Genomic DNA, 16,095 nt, shown 5'->3' on the forward strand with positions numbered 1-16,095 from the left:
CCTATATGACTCTTTCATAGACTGCAATATAATCACCAATTTCAAGGTCCAGAAGGGGTACTAAAGACATCGTTAAAATTGTCAACACATTTATTCAACAATATCTTCTCTTCTGTGTCACTCTCATATGCTGTTTACATCCAGCGCTTCCAGGTTCTACATCAGAACGCCGACTCATTATTGGCCGGTGTGGTGCCGAATTCCTACCCCTGCCAACCCCCCTAGTATTGGTAGGTTTAGGATTAGGTGTGGAGGAGGCGTTAGGATTAACAGTGGGGCAATCAGATAGCGTCTTCAACGAGGGGGGAAATAATTTGGCAGGGAGTCGAAATTCGGCACAACACCGGCTCCTGCATCAGCATCACATGCATACGTCATGCTGCTCACGTGATCAGCTTTGGCCAATACTGAGCCGGCATTTGGACGAAAACACGGAAGCCTTCACTGTGATCACTTGCACAAGGATAATGACAGGGAAGAGAAGAGATTATTAAATAAAGTCGTTATTTTTGTTTTGGTTTTTGCGCACAAAAACAAAAAATTAAGGTTGAACCACTGCAGTCACGTCGACTGTTTTAACGATGTACCTTTCTGGACCTTGAAAGTGCTGGTTAAGTGGCTGTCTATGGACGAGTCATATACCTCTCGGATTTCATCAAAAATATCCAATTTGTGTTCCGGGTGTGGAACAACATGATGGCGAGTAATTAATGACAGAAATTTCATTTTTGGGTGAACTAACCCTTTAAAGCATTTTTCTTGTTGCATTAAGAAACATGCCTATAATAACACGTCATTAGCTTTTCATTGTTTATAGTCATTTATTTATTTATTTTTTACATACAATCATGAGGAACACAAAGGGCACCATTTGTTTAATATTTAGTATTTTTTATTGAAAGTTGCACCAGTATGAAACTCATTGCATTGTCAATAACATATAATATCTCCAGGAAAAAAAAAACAAAAAAAACATTTACACAAATTCTCTCATAACAAATAACATCACATGAAGCGTCATCTCAGTCTCTGCCATGAACTGACAGTGTTGTGGTGTTTCAGGCGTCCAGGCTGCTGAGGAGAGTGTTGGCTATATCACAGATGGCCGTGTATGTGCTGCTCTCTGGAAACTCCTGCAGGAAGTCCCGCCCCTCCTCTAAACTCGCTGCCAGGAGCGGATCCAGCGGTACTGAGCCTGCAGACACAGAACGTGTGTTTAGACACAAAACGATGTGAAGCTACAGTATATACAGTGGGGTCCGAAAAATCTGAGGCCACCAGTGAAAGAAGAAAATCAACATAATCGCTGACAGACATTTACATTTGATTTTTTTTTAAATTGAAATTTATATTTGACCTAAAAATAGTGCAGAATGCTAATTTTCTTATTCTAATTAATTTTTTGTATGGTGACACTAAAACATTTAGCTTTTTCAGGCTGAAAAAGTCCCAGATCTTCAATGTAGCCTCAGGGTCACTGTGATTTTGCCAAGTAAGACATGTTCCTGGATCAGCATATTTTGTTGATCCTGGAACAACATTCTTGTCATAACCCTATTCCTACCCATAATTTATCCCTAAAGTCAGAGGGAAATGATAGGTTAATAACACTGACGTAGAAGCACCTAACTCTGGTTGCAAGCCTAAACTTGACATAAACTCTAAACTTTTCCCTCAAATCTGATTGGTAGATTGGAATTTTGTTTCAGGAACACGCTGTACTTGGTAAAATCACGTTCACCGTAGCCTCAGACCTTTGGACCCCACTATATTTACAGACAAATACAAAAGTATCAAATCTATCCTGTACTTGAACTCATTTAAACACACAATGAGATGATGTGCACCATCAAGTGGTGAATAGTGGAACAACACAAGTCAAAAAGGTTGGCCAATCATTACCTAGAAACACAGATCCTGTGAGCTTGGCTAATTCCTCACCTCCACCTTTAGAGAAAATGTTACTGCACTCCTGAAAAACACACAATCAGCGTAAAGTTTAAATATATAGGTTAGTTCAAGGCATTTTCCTGTACAGCTGTGTGTTTTTTACACTCACAGAACAGTGCGGACACACAAATCCACTCATGTTCTCCACGATGCCCAGGATTTTCACGCCGGTCTTCTTACAGAAGGTGATCTCGCGCCTCACGTCTCCTGTAGACACTGCCTGACATTTCAAAGGATGTTCGTGCATGTTATTCAGCAGACAAGAGATTTACAGTACCTGTGTGTGTGTGTGTTTACCTGCGGTGTAGTGACCAGCACGGCTCCGTCCACTCTGTGTTTGCGCAGGTTCTCGAGCACGGCCAGGTGTTCGTCTGACGTCCCCGGTGGCGTGTCCACTAGCAGAACGTCGAGTTCGCCCCATGCCACATCACTGACAAACTGCCCAATCAGAGCTGGAAAAGTGACGGGGGATGTGAGACGTGAACACATCAGGTACCGAAGTTCAAAAACTCCAGGTGCCATGTTAAATGTCAAAGGTCAGACCTGTTTTTTTGGGCCCCCTCCACACGACGGCCTCATCCGAATCCTCCAGCAGGAAGCCGATGGACATGAGTGCGAGCTGCTGCTGGGCGTCTGCGTACACGGGCACCCACCCCGCGTCACACTGATGCACCTCCGGCTTCCCCACGCGCAGCATCCGCGGAATACTGGGTCCGCACAGATCCACGTCCAGGATACCCACCTGACACACACCACGTCATCAAACCATATAAAATAGAGCAGAAAATATTAGAATACAGCAAAACAGAATATATTCAAATAAAGCAGAATATAATAGAGCAGAATAAAATATATTAAAATAGAGCAGTGTATAATAGAATACAGCAGAATAAAATAAAACAGAGCAGAATATAATGGAATACAGAATATATTCAAATAAAGCAGAGTATAATAGAGCAGAAGAGCATATAATAGAGAAGATCATAGAAAAGCAGAATTTAACAGAATAGAGCAAAACAGAATATATTAAAATAGAGTTAGAGCAGTATAGAATAGAATAGAGCAGAGTAGAACGGAGCAGAATAGAATAAAATAAAGCAGAAGATAATACAAGAGAGCAGAATAGAATAGAGCAGAAGACAATAGAAAAGAGCAGAATAGAAGAGCAAAACAGAATATATTAAAATAGAGCAGTATAGAATAAAATAGAGTAAAATAGAACGGAGCAGAATAAAATAAAATAAAGCAGAAGATAATACAAAAGAGCAGAATAGAATTGAGCAAAACAGAATAAAATAAAGCAGTAATGCAGTATATAATAGAATAGAGCAGAATAGAATAAAATAGAGCAGTATTTAATAGAATAGAGCAGAATAGAATAGAGCACAATAGAATAAAATAAAGCAGAATAGAACGGAGCAGAATAGAATAAAATAAAGCAGAAGATAATACAAAAGAGCAGAATAGAATAGAGCAAAATAGAATAAAATAGAGCACAAAAGAACGGAGCAGAATAGAATAAAATAAAGCAGAAGATAATACAAAAGAGCAGAATGGAATAGAGCAAAATAGAATAAAATAGAGCAGTATAGAATAGAATAGAGCAGAGTAGAACGGAGCAGAATAGAATAAAATAAAGCAGAATATAATACAAAAGAGCAGAATGGAATAGAGCAAAATAGAATAAAATAGAGCAGTATAGAATAGAATAGAGCAGAGTAGAACAGAGCAGAATAGAATAAAATAAAGCAGAATATAATACAAAAGAGCAGAATGGAATAGAGCAAAATAGAATAAAATAGAGCAGTATAGAATAGAATAGAACAGAGTAGAACGGAGCAGAATAGAATAAAATAAACCAGAAGATAATACAAGAGAGCAGAATAGAATAGAGCAGAAGACAATAGAAAAGAGCAGAATAGAAGAGCAAAACAGAATATATTAAAATACAGTATATTAAAGCAGAAGATAATAGAAAAGAGTAGAATAGAATAAAATAGAGCAGAAGATAATAGAAAAAAAATAGAGCAAAACAGAGTATTAAACTAGAGAAGTATATAATAGAATAGAGCAGAATTTGGGAGAGCAAAACAAATAAAGCAGAATAGAATAGAATAAAACAGCAGAATAGAATGGAATATAATAGAATAGAACAGAACAGAATAAAATGAAGCAGAAGATAATAGAATAGAGCAGAATTCAGGAGAGCAGAACAGAATAGAATAAAACAGTACGGTAAAATGGAAAAAAAACAGCAGAATATAATAGAAATAGAGTAAAATATTATAATAGAGCAGAACAGTATAGAATAGAGCAGAAGATCACAGAAAAGGAACAGAATACAGCAGAACAGAACAGAATAAAATAGAGCAAAATAGAATATACTAGACTAGAGCAGAACAGAGTCGATTTAAATAGAGTAGAATAGAATAAAATAGAGCAGAAGATAATAGAAAAGCAGAATATAAAAGAATAGAGCAAAGCATAATATTTAAAAATAGAGCAGAACAGAACAGAATAGAATAAAGTAGAAGATAATAGAATAGAGCAGAATTCAGGAGAGCAGAACAGAATAGAATAAAACAGCAGGATAGAATGGAATAAACAGCAGAATATAATAGAAATAGAGTAAAATATATTACAATAGAGCAGAACAGTAAAGCATAGACCAAAATAGAATGAATTTAAATAGAGTAGAATACCATAGAGCAGAATAGAATACAATAGAATACAGTGATATTTCACCTTCTTGCCTGCATGGATGAGCGCTAGGGCGAGTTCAGTGGTGATGGTGCTTTTACCCACTCCACCTTTACCAGACAGAACCAGAACCACGTGCTTCACCTCAGCCAGACTTCCTTTCTCTGAAAGACGTGTGCATGAGTTCAAACTTCATTTATATCACTTCATTCAAGTCGATTCAGACATTCTGCCCTCTTTAAAGTTTATTTTAACCACTTACAAAAACTCAAAAGTGGTACAGTGATGCTGTAAGGCAATACCATGGTACATGGTACATACTCCAAAGAATATCATCATGATAAATGTCCATCAGAATCATTATATTATCAATCTAGTTAATCAAAAAAAATGACAATGTTGTGTTTCATAAACAAAAACATAGTTTTACCATGCAAATAATACCATGTTTTATGACAACGCAAATTGACAGTTGTGAAGTGATTCAGCTGTATTGCATAAAGTACTACTGATAGCACTTACCGCTGCGGTCCATGTTGGTTTATTTTTACTTCCGCGATGCTATACGTCATAATGACGTTCTGCGTTTTTGATCCCGCCTAAGAACAAGCTCGTCCAATCAGATACTAGAGTGCGTAGCATCTCACGTTACTATTGGTCATTTATCGGATTTAGTCACGCCCCTGTTAATGTCCTTCGAAAGTGTAGTATTTATTTATTTATTATTATTTATTTTTTTAAACTGTAGTTTATAAAGTTTTCAGCCGGGTTGAAATATTCACACATAATTAATAGTAATTATTTATATTAATATTTTTTTTTCAAATACGACAAAATACTGTTGATTAATGCAAATATACATATTTATTTTCATGTTTTGAGTTCACCACGTCATTGATGTGTACATGTTGGTCTGTAGGTCAGATAATTTGTCGTTTAAGGTAAAGATGACGGAAAGCCAGCGCGGGCTGATCCTTAAAGCGGCCCTTAATGAGGATGATAGACAGAACGACCCGTTCCGTCTGTCAAATTACGAGTCCTACTATCGCGAAGGCTTTGTACAATGAATATTAAGACGTTTACCCAGTATGGCTAACTGATTGGCTGAAAATGAGACGAGGTAAGTAGGCGGTACTCAGCTACCCAATGAGAGTTCGGCTCATGAATATTAATTAAGAGCAGTCACAAGACGCTCGAGGAAGGTTACCAAGCAACGACTGCATGACCTATTTGATATGCACGAACTGCTCCTTTTCCATAGTAAGATTCACGACTGGCCGGTGTTATGGTGTGTGTTTGTGTGTGTAGATGTAGGTCAACACCGACACGAGCCTGCTGTATCATTCACACCAGCTCCGGATGGAAACGCGTGTTTAAAGCAGAGGAAATAAACTCTACGAAACCTTATCAAGGTATGTGTGTTTACATGTCAAGTATGTCTTAGTTTAGTTAAGAAAAAGTTGTGTTGGATGTATTGTGATTTCTGAAAATCCACTTTTGTGACTTATGTTCGACTCTACAGTAGATAGAAGTCTAAAATGTTGTCAGAGATGTAAAGACGCATAATAGTAATTATAATAATAATGTATTATAGTAACTCTAACTTAATAATAATTACTGAGATATTATAATCATATATGTATGATTATTATTGGTTTGGAGTGTTGATATTATGATAATATTAAGTATATATCTTTTTTATAATTAGTAGAATTAGTTAATATTTTTTATATATGTCAGAATTTTAGGGAATTAGTTTTTAGTGATATATGTAATTTATATTGAAATGATTGTTAACAAAATAATGATGTCAGGCCATGTGACATTTAAACAATTTTCATTTATAATTATTATGCATTCTGAGCTCATATTAATTGACTTTATTCAGTATATGCACTTAAAAAAGTCACAATAAAATATGCATTTTCTTTACATATTCAAATAAATGATAACTTATTTTACAATAAGGTTTAATTTATTAATTGTTGGTTAACATAAATTAACAATATAAAGCATTTATTAATCTTAGTTAATATTAATTACACTAATACATGTTTAAAATCCAACATTGTATCTGTTGACATTTGTGAATAAACTAATATGAACAAACAGTGAACAGATGTACTTTATTAACAAAGATTAATAAATACTGTAACAAATATATTGCTGTTAGTTCATGTTAACAAATGAGACTTTATTATAAAGTGTTCATATTTAAATGATTGTGCAGTGTTTATATTCACAATAAAATTGTTGATAATAATAGCAAGAACAATTTGGCAAAGTTGATGTCAAGCCGCGTGACATGCTGTATTTAAACAATTTTATGCATTTTTTTCTGATTCTTTTATTGTTTTATGAGCTCATAATAATTGTCTACATTCAATATTTGCACTTAAAAAAAATAAAAATGCAGAAATATGTAAGTGGAAAATTTAGAAAATGTGCTAAAATAAACAAAAATCTTGATGATCTCCTCTCACATTGCTTCTTATGCAATCTTGTTTGTTATGAATATGCAGATTGAATGAGAAATGTGCTTATGCCAGTGTAATTCAAACTTATTGCGCCATTGCATTTCCCAGAAGCACACAAGTAAAGATTGGCCAGTTGGTGGAGGTATCCAGGGCAGGATTCTCGTTTTGGATACACATTATCCATCAATTAGCGAACACCTGGCTGTGTTGCGTGCACATTAGGACAGAATCAAGTCTTTCAATCCAATTATATATTGGTATAGAAACATTTGAAATGCTTTCATAACCTATAATCATCAAGAAATCAGATTTATGTGAAAAAATGCATGCCAGTTTCTGTGTTTATGCATGTGCTCAGGTTTTATAAAGAACGTTTTCTGCCGTGCCAGCCTGGTCTGGTGAGGTTTTTTAATGTTTCTTCACTCTCATGGGCTGTTTTGAAAACTCTTACAGTGTAAACATCAGAGCGATCTGAGCAGATCACATGAAGCATGTAAGACTAGCGTCTCAGATTGCCAGCCGTGGCATATGGAGCAATCAGAAGTAGGCTACAGTGTCAGAGTCAGTCTGTCGGTGCAAAACAAGTTCATGGCAAAGCCTGACATCTGTGAGTCAGCGGCTACAGGAACTGATGCTGAGAAAAGAACAGATCAGCTGCAGAACTACTGACAAATCACTTACAAATCATAGATAGATAGATAGATAGATAGATAGATAGATGGACGGGATGGACAGATAGATAGTTAAATAGACAGATAGATAGATGGACAGATGGATGGATGAACAGATAGATAGATAGATGGACAGGATGGACAGAGATAAATAAATGGACAGACAGACAGACAGACAGATAGATAGATAGATAGATAGATAGATAGATAGATAGATAGATAGATGGACAGGATGGACAGATAGATAGTTAAATAGACAGATAGATAGATGGACGGACGGATGAACAGATAGATAGATAGATAGATAGATAGATAGATGATGGACAGGATGGACAGAGATAAATAAATAGATAAATAAATGGATAGATGGATGGACAGACGGATGGACGGACGGATGAACGGATAGATAGATAGATAGATAGATAGATAGATAGATAGATAGATAGATAGATAGATAGATGATGGACAGGATGGACAGAGATAAATAAATAGATAAATAAATGGATAGATGGATGGACGGATGGATGGATGGACGGATGAACGGATAGATAGATAGATAGATAGATAGATAGATAGATAGATAGATAGATGATAGATGATAGATAGATAGATAGATGATGGACAGGATGGACAGAGATAAATAAATAGATAAATAAATGGATAGATGGATGGACGGATGGATGGATGGATGGATGGACGGATGAACGGATAGATAGATAGATAGATAGATAGATAGATAGATAGATAGATAGATAGATAGATAGATAGATAGATAGATGATGGACAGGATGGACAGAGATAAATAAATAGATAAATAAATGGATAGATGGATGGACGGATGGATGGATGGATGGATGGACGGATGAACGGATAGATAGATAGATAGATAGATAGATGATAGATAGATAGATAGATAGACAGGATGGACAGATAGATAGTTAAATAGACAGAAAGATAGATAGATGGACGGATGGACAGATGAACAGATAGATAGATAGATAGATAGATAGATAGATAGATAGATAGATAGATAGATAGATAGATAGATAGATAGATAGATAGACAGGATGGACAGATAGATAGTTAAATAGACAGATAGATAGATGGACGGACGGACGGATGAACAGATAGATAGATAGATAGATGATGGACAGAGATAAATAAATAGATAAATAAATGGATAGATGGACGGACGGACGGACGGATGGATGAACGGATAGATAGATAGATAGATAGATAGATAGATGACGGACGGATGAACGGATAGATAGATAGACAGGATGGACAGAGAGATAGATAAATGGATAGATGGAGGGACAGATAGAAAGAAAGAAAGAAAGAAAGAAAGAAAGAAAGAAAGAAAGAACAGTCTCATTCTGTTCTTGTGTTCCAGGAATGTCTTGGAATAAGTATGCTGTTAGTGAAAATGACCCGGAGATGGAAGCCACGCCCCTCACCATGCCCCTGGAGACTGAGACCACGCCCCTGGAGACTGAAGCCACGCCCCTCACCACACCCCTGGAGACTGAAGCCACGCCCCTCAGCCCAGAAGACAAACAGGCTGTGGCAGCGCAGGTGAACATGAGTGTTACTCTCTCCTCACATGCTGCGGTTATTTCTGTCTGCTTATTTTCAGCCAACTAGAACCAGCTTTACATTACCTGGGCATCTGGCCAATCAGAGTCTCAGATGATCGGTTTACAGTGACGCAGCATGTGCTGAAGAAGATATTCAAACAATCTAATAAAACAGTCTAATAATAACATTTCCTCTGATTTTAAAATGTGACCTGGACATTTCTGTCATTTCTGAGAGAGACGGTTGACTGGTTTTGTGTGTGTGTGCAGTCGGAGGCTGACTCTACAGGGTACGAGGCCGTGACGGTGTGTGTGCCAGCGGAGATGCCCCCGGTGCTGCCCGTGACGGGCGAGTCGTTCTGCCAGTGTCCAGCTCAAACTGAACTCAGCTCAGACGCCCAGATCAGCCCGTACACCCTCAGCTGCACCTGTGGAGAGGAAGAGCAGGGTGAGATTCATCTGTCAGTGAGGAGAAAACATCATAATGAGATTTTTTTTCTATCATTTGAAATTTGTGTTTATGATTGTCTTAAGGATGTGATTGGGTTTGGGACGATGAGGGCAAATCTTCCTCCGTGTCTCTGAGCTGCTCTAACCGGAAGGTGAGCTTCCACTCGGAGTACAGCTGCGGAACGGCCGCCATCAGGGGCGCAAAGGCTCTCAGTGACGGACAGCACTTCTGGGAAATCAAGATGACATCACCGGTCTACGGCACGGATATGGTGAGATACGGAGACTGGAAGTACAGAGATACTAATACTGATTATCTAAGCTGACTCCTTTACATGCCTTTATTATTTTTAAAGACATTAATGATAATAATGTGGAAAAAAATATGCATCTTGTGTGTTCATGAGCACAGATGGTTGGTATCGGGACGTCAGAAGTGAACCTGGATCAGTTCAAACATAGTTTCTGCAGTCTGTTGGGCACTGATGAGGACAGCTGGGGTCTGTCCTACACAGGTGAGGTCATGTGACCCCTGCACTCTTCACAGTTTATTCAACATTATTTATTTAAATACTTTAGCATTTATTTCTAGCTTTATTTACAGCTTTAAGTAATATTTTGACTTCAATAAATCTCACTTTATCCCTTTATGTGTAGTTTTAGATAAACATTACAATTCAAAAGTAATTATTACTTCTATTCAGCAAGGATGCATTAAATTGATCAAAAGTGACATTAAAGACATTATTAATGTTACAAATGATTTCTATTTCAAATAAATGCTGTTTGTTTGAACTTTCTATTCATTCAATAATCTTTAAAAATATACATCACGGTTTCCACAAAAATATGAACTGTTTTCAACATTGATAATAATCAGAAATGTTTCATATTAGAATGATTTCTGAAGGATCATGTGACACTGTAGACTGGAGTAATGATGCTGAAAATACAGCTTTGATCACAGAAATAAATTACTGTTTACTATATATTCACATAGAAAAGAGATATTTTAAATTGTAATAATATTTTACAGTATTACTATTTTTACTGTATTTTTGATCAAATAAATGCAGCATTGGTGAGCAGAAGAGACTTCTTTCAAAAAAATCTTTCCAACCCCATTATTTTTTTTACAGTGCTTGACTGTATTTGAGGTATTTTGTTGTAGTATTTATGCGTTTTTAAAGGGTTAGTTCACCCAAAAATGAAAATACTGTCATTTATTACTCACCCTCATGTCGTTCCACACCCGTAAGACCTTCGTTAATCTTCGGAACACAAATTAAGATATTTTTGTTGAAATCCGATGGCTCCATGAGGCCTGCATATTTAGAACATATTTAAATCAGTTCATGTGAGTACAGTGGTTCAATATTAATATTATAAATTGACGAGAATATTTTTGGTGCGCCAAAAAAACAAACAACGACTTATATAGTGATGGTCAATTTCAAAACACTGCTTCAGGAAGATTCGGAGCGTTATGAATCAGTGTATCGAATCATGATTCGGATCGCATGTCAAACTGCTGAAATCACGTGACTTTGGCGCTCCGAACCACTGATTCGATACGCTGATTCATAACGCTCTGAAGCTTCATGAAGCAGTGTTTTGAAATCGGCCATCACTATATAAGTCTTTATTTTTATTTTTTTGGCGCACCAAAAATATTCTCGTCGCTTTATAATATTACAGTTTTTCTCAGTCGCTTTGGTACATTTCTCGAATCAAACTCACAATTTGCAAAACAGTAAGTGCATTTCTCAAAACAATTTGTACAAATAGCAAAACACCATGGATAACCTGCAAAAGCCACTCTCTTACTCAAAATCCTTAGTTCATCTCTCAAAAGTAAATATCTGTGTCAATGAACATGTCAGTGCCATCAGAATGACAAGTCCTTGTGTCATTGTGTACGGATAAGACAGTCAAATTGTTTAGTCATGTTCTCAATATAACAGTTTACTCTGGAGGGATGTTCTGATGGAAACTATGGCTAAAGTTTTGATGACAATTATTGTCAATTATAAGTTACATCTTAGTGTATGTGTGAGTGTAGTTGCAAGAGAATGGAAAAGATTCAAATTTACTCTCTTACTGTTTGTACTGTATTTTATTGACAGAACATGTCATTGAGTCATGTCGTTAGAGAAAGTCAAGATTCACCTGGGAGCAATTTACCAATTCAGGACAGATTTAGAAAAAAGTCTAATGGAAATATAGAAAGTATAGAAATATGCTTGACATATTATGATAACGTGTTCAACCATTTTGCATGTAAAGACTTATGCTATGAGCTTGTGCCTAAATGTTGTGGGGGGTGAGACTATTCAACAGAGACCCAATATAATACATTTTGATCAACATGACATAAGCAACTGATAATGTAGGAAACAACAGAGAATTGTACATAATCATTTGCATGGATGTACCAAAGCATTTGCAACTTGTTCAAAGAAATGAGAAACTGCTTTTTTGATGTGCACAAGTGACACAATGATGTGAGAATTGAACAGGTAGTTTTGAGAATTTCAATTCTGATCTGAGAAATGTACCAAAGCGACTGAGAAAAACTGTAATATTGAACCACTGTACTCACATGACCTGATTTAAATATGTTTTTAGTACATTAATGGATCTTGAGAGAGGAAATGTCATTGCTGGCCATGGAGGCCTCACTGAGCCATCGGATTTCAATTAAAATATCTTAATTTGTGTTCTGAAGATGAATGAAGGTCTTACGGGTGTGGAACGGCATGAGGGTGAGTAATAAATGACATTATTTTCATTTTTGGGTGAACTAACCCTTTAACTCTGTATCTTCATCTGCATTTACCTTGGTATAGGTCAACTCCATCACAAGGGGTCAAAGGTGAACTTTTCTTCACGGTTCGGTCAAGGGTCCATAATCGGAGTCCATCTGGACAGCTGGCACGGCACCCTGAGCTTCTACAAGAACCGTCGCTGCATCGGTAAGACATACATGCTCTCTTTTCTTTCCTTTATGAGTGTATTTCCTACTCAAACATCTGTTGCAACTACAATCTTTCTTTTTCTACCTTTTGCATCTATCTATCTATCTATCTATCTATCTATCTATCTATCTATCTATCTATCTATCTATCTATCTATCTATCTATCCCCTTTGGTTCTGTCAGGCATAGCAGCTACTCACTTGCAAAACAAGCGTCTGTTTCCGATGGTTTGTTCGACTGCAGCCAAGAGCAGCATGAAACTGATCCGTTCACATTCAGCGCCCACAACATTACAATACCTGTGCTGTACACAGCTGCGCAAAATGCTGCCCAACTGCGCAGACGCTCTGCGTGTGCTGCCGCTCCCGCCGGGTCTGCGTCTGCTGCTGTCTAACCAGCTGGGATGGGTGCTGACCCTCGGCTGCGCAGACGCCTGCGCAGACAACAGCGAGGACAAAGCCACACAAACGGAGGACAGCATCTACACAAGCCCCTTTCCTTCCCACAGTCCCTCTGACACTGAGCGTGTCTTTATTTCTAGCTCCTTCTCTGATAACCCTGGTTCTTACTGTAGTAAAGACGACCCTCTTGATTCAGCCTCCATATTTCCTGATTGTGCTTCCTGTCCAGATGATGCACATTATCAAAACTCCGTCTCCATAATGGATGTCGCCTGTTACCTTGATCCCTCCTCCCCTTCTGACCTCTACTGTGGCTCCGCCCCTATCTCCGCCCCCACCTCCCTTCCTAACCCTGAATGTCAGCACATATCTGCTTCCTGTCCCGGTTGTGACCCCTCGCTCTCTGTTTCCAGTGATGGCCGTGAGGTAAATGACCTCTGTTCTGTGTATAAACCGGAACACACCGGTTCCTGCGTTCTCTGCCCCTCCTACACTCCAACAGGCCACACCTCCTTTTGGCCTGACTCCGCCTCCGAGAGTGATTCGGATGACTTCTCCTCGGATCGCAAGACATGCAAGAGGAAACGCTGCCGCTGGACATGAGACACAGAACGTTTACTTGTAAATATAGGGAGAGTTCATCGTTTACTCACCCTCATGTTGTTCCAAACCTGTATGATTCATGATTAGTAGGCCTGCATGATTAATAATCATGAAATATGGCTTAGTGCAATGATAAAATCGCAAAGCCTGTGACTTAATTAAGTAAATATATGCCGTGCTTTCAGAGTGATTCATGGCACGAGTTCATTTACACGAGTGCAGCTCGGGATCAGTTCATGTTAAGTGCGTTAAGAAATGCAACACGCACCAACCATCTTCCAAAAACTGTAAAAAAGCAATGCTTATAAACCAGCTGTATTTATCAAATACAGCTTTAAAGTCTCCTTGCGGTTTTTCACCAGAATAAAAGCTTAATGTTTGAAAATGAAGAAATTAAGACAGCTATACATGGTAGTATTGTAATTTTACAGTTGCACAGTAAAATAAAACTATTATTATTAATTTATTTTTCTCAAATGTTTTTATTTTACAGTAAAATATTATATAATATAATTTTGTTGATCTTTATTTAGTATTAATAATACAATTATTATTGTTAATTATTATTATTATAGTCATTTTGATATACGCTACCATTCAAAAGTTTGGAAACATTACTATTTTTAATGTTTTCGAAAGCCTGCATTTATTTGATCAAAAATACAGTAATATTGTAAAATATTATTACAATTTAAAATTATGGTTTTCTATTATAATATACTTTAAAATGTAATTTAAGTCTGTGATCAAAGCTGAATTTTCAGCATCATTACTCCAGTCTTCAGTGTCACATGATCCTTCAGAAATCATTCTAATATGATGATTTATTACAAATGTTGTGCTGCTTAATATTTTTTTATAACGTGATACTTTTTTTCAGGATGCTTTGATGAATAAAAAGTTAAAAAAGAGCAGCATTTATTTAAATTAAATCTTTTATAACAATATACACTACTGTTCAAAAGTTTGAGGTCAGTATTTTTTTCTTTCTTTCTTTTTTTTTGGAAGAAATTAATACTTTTGTTCAGCAAGGATGTGTTAAATTGATAAAAAGTGATAGTAAAGATTTATATTGTTAGAAAATATTTCTATTTTGAATAAATGCTGTTCTTTTTGACTATTTATTCATTAATGAATCCTAAAAAATGTATCACAGTTTCCAAAAAATATTAAGCAACACAACTGTTTTCAACATTGATAATAACTGAGTATCAAATCAGCATAGAATGATTTCTGGATCATGTGACACTGAAGACTGGAGTAATGGCTATAAAATATAATAAAAAATTCTATTTTAAAGTATATTCAAATAGAAAAACATTATTTTAAATTGTAATAATATTTCACAATATTACTGTTTTTTCTGTATTTTTGATCAAATAAATGCAGACTTGATGAGCAGAAGAGACTTATTTCAAAAACATGAAAAATAGTTTCCAAACTTTTGAATAGTATTGTATAATATCAAAATTGTTAGCCAAATTGTGCAGCACTACAAAAAAGCACAGCAAACCTGGAGATTTTTATTTTTTAAATCATCAGTTTTCATCAGAAAAATCACAATTTATTTCCCCCCCAAATTGTGCAGCTCTTGTGCAAGTATGAGACTCACTTTTCTTCTTGAAGAACACTTAACATCTCATTTCGTGTCATACAGAAGAAAGACGGAACAACATGAGGATGAGTAAATGACATAATTGTCATTGCTATGCAAACTATTCCGTAAATACGCACATCACTTCCTGCGTCGTCTCCCTTGCCAAACTATCAAAATTCATTCACTGGACCTGTTGTGAATCAAACTCACCCTTCTTTTTCTTAGTAAATTTCCTTTTCCAATTAATGAATTATTTAAGGAGATTTACATTTTCTTATAAACTTGCTCATTTCCAGTGCCAATGTTGCTAGTCAGGTGACCCCCCCCCCCTTTTTTTGTGTGTGTGTGTGTGTGTGTGTGTGTGTGAAGTTTTCTCTTATATATTAAGGTAGATCAACACATGCCAAACATCTTATAACATTACTTTTAGTTGAATTCTGAAGCTGTGGCCTGTCTCTGATTGGTCATCAGTTGTTTGAAATCTCAAAAGCAGCAGATTAGTTCTGTAAATACTCAATATAGGCACTGTACATTATCTCCAGCATTTGTGTTTATTCGTTCAGACTCAGAAAGATGGGCTCAGAACATCATAAACCTCATGAAAAACTTCCTGGCATCTATAAAATCCAGCACAGGCTGACTGAACTGCAGCAGATCAATATCTGAGCCTGTCAACTGCTCTGTTAATGAA

At 36.5% G+C, this 16,095-nt stretch overlaps 2 protein-coding genes across 2 annotated transcripts; one reads left to right on the top strand and one right to left on the bottom strand.

Moving 5' to 3' along the window:
• Positions 1 to 801: 801 nt before the first annotated feature.
• On the bottom strand, positions 802 to 5,317 carry nubp2 (nucleotide binding protein 2 (MinD homolog, E. coli)). Its single transcript, XM_048173860.1, has 7 exons — positions 5,173 to 5,317; positions 4,696 to 4,814; positions 2,494 to 2,692; positions 2,248 to 2,402; positions 2,060 to 2,170; positions 1,903 to 1,972; positions 802 to 1,195 (listed from the first exon to the last, which is right to left on the bottom strand). The coding sequence occupies exons 1-7, from the start codon at positions 5,183 to 5,185 to the stop codon at positions 1,059 to 1,061; spliced, it is 804 nt and encodes a 267-aa protein (XP_048029817.1). The 5' UTR covers positions 5,186 to 5,317; the 3' UTR covers positions 802 to 1,058.
• Positions 1,102 to 14,304, top strand: spsb3b (splA/ryanodine receptor domain and SOCS box containing 3b). Its single transcript, XM_048175560.1, has 9 exons — positions 1,102 to 1,232; positions 2,296 to 2,442; positions 5,959 to 6,062; positions 9,192 to 9,373; positions 9,646 to 9,823; positions 9,910 to 10,097; positions 10,238 to 10,340; positions 12,675 to 12,800; positions 12,987 to 14,304. Exons 1-9 carry the CDS (start codon positions 1,102 to 1,104, stop codon positions 13,805 to 13,807), a joined length of 1,980 nt encoding a protein of 659 aa, XP_048031517.1. The 3' UTR covers positions 13,808 to 14,304.
• The last annotated feature ends 1,791 nt before the right edge of the window (positions 14,305 to 16,095 follow it).

Source organism: Megalobrama amblycephala, linkage group LG22 (assembly GCF_018812025.1).
Source record: "Megalobrama amblycephala isolate DHTTF-2021 linkage group LG22, ASM1881202v1, whole genome shotgun sequence".
Lineage (NCBI taxonomy): Eukaryota > Metazoa > Chordata > Actinopteri > Cypriniformes > Xenocyprididae > Megalobrama > Megalobrama amblycephala.

Bases quoted from the DNA above. Each gene is read 5' to 3' on its own strand.
- spsb3b (XM_048175560.1), top strand. From the start codon at position 1,102: ATGGCCGTGTATGTGCTGCTCTCTGGAAACTCCTGCAGGAAGTCCCGC. The intron at 10,098-10,237 runs GTGAGATACGGA...TCATGAGCACAG, and splicing joins CGGTCTACGGCACGGATATG to ATGGTTGGTATCGGGACGTC. The intron at 12,801-12,986 runs GTAAGACATACA...TGGTTCTGTCAG, and splicing joins CAAGAACCGTCGCTGCATCG to GCATAGCAGCTACTCACTTG.
- nubp2 (XM_048173860.1), bottom strand. The intron at 2,171-2,247 runs GTAAACACACAC...TTGAAATGTCAG, and splicing joins TGCTGGTCACTACACCGCAG to GCAGTGTCTACAGGAGACGT. The intron at 1,973-2,059 runs GTGAGTGTAAAA...TGTGTTTTTCAG, and splicing joins TTGTGTGTCCGCACTGTTCT to GAGTGCAGTAACATTTTCTC.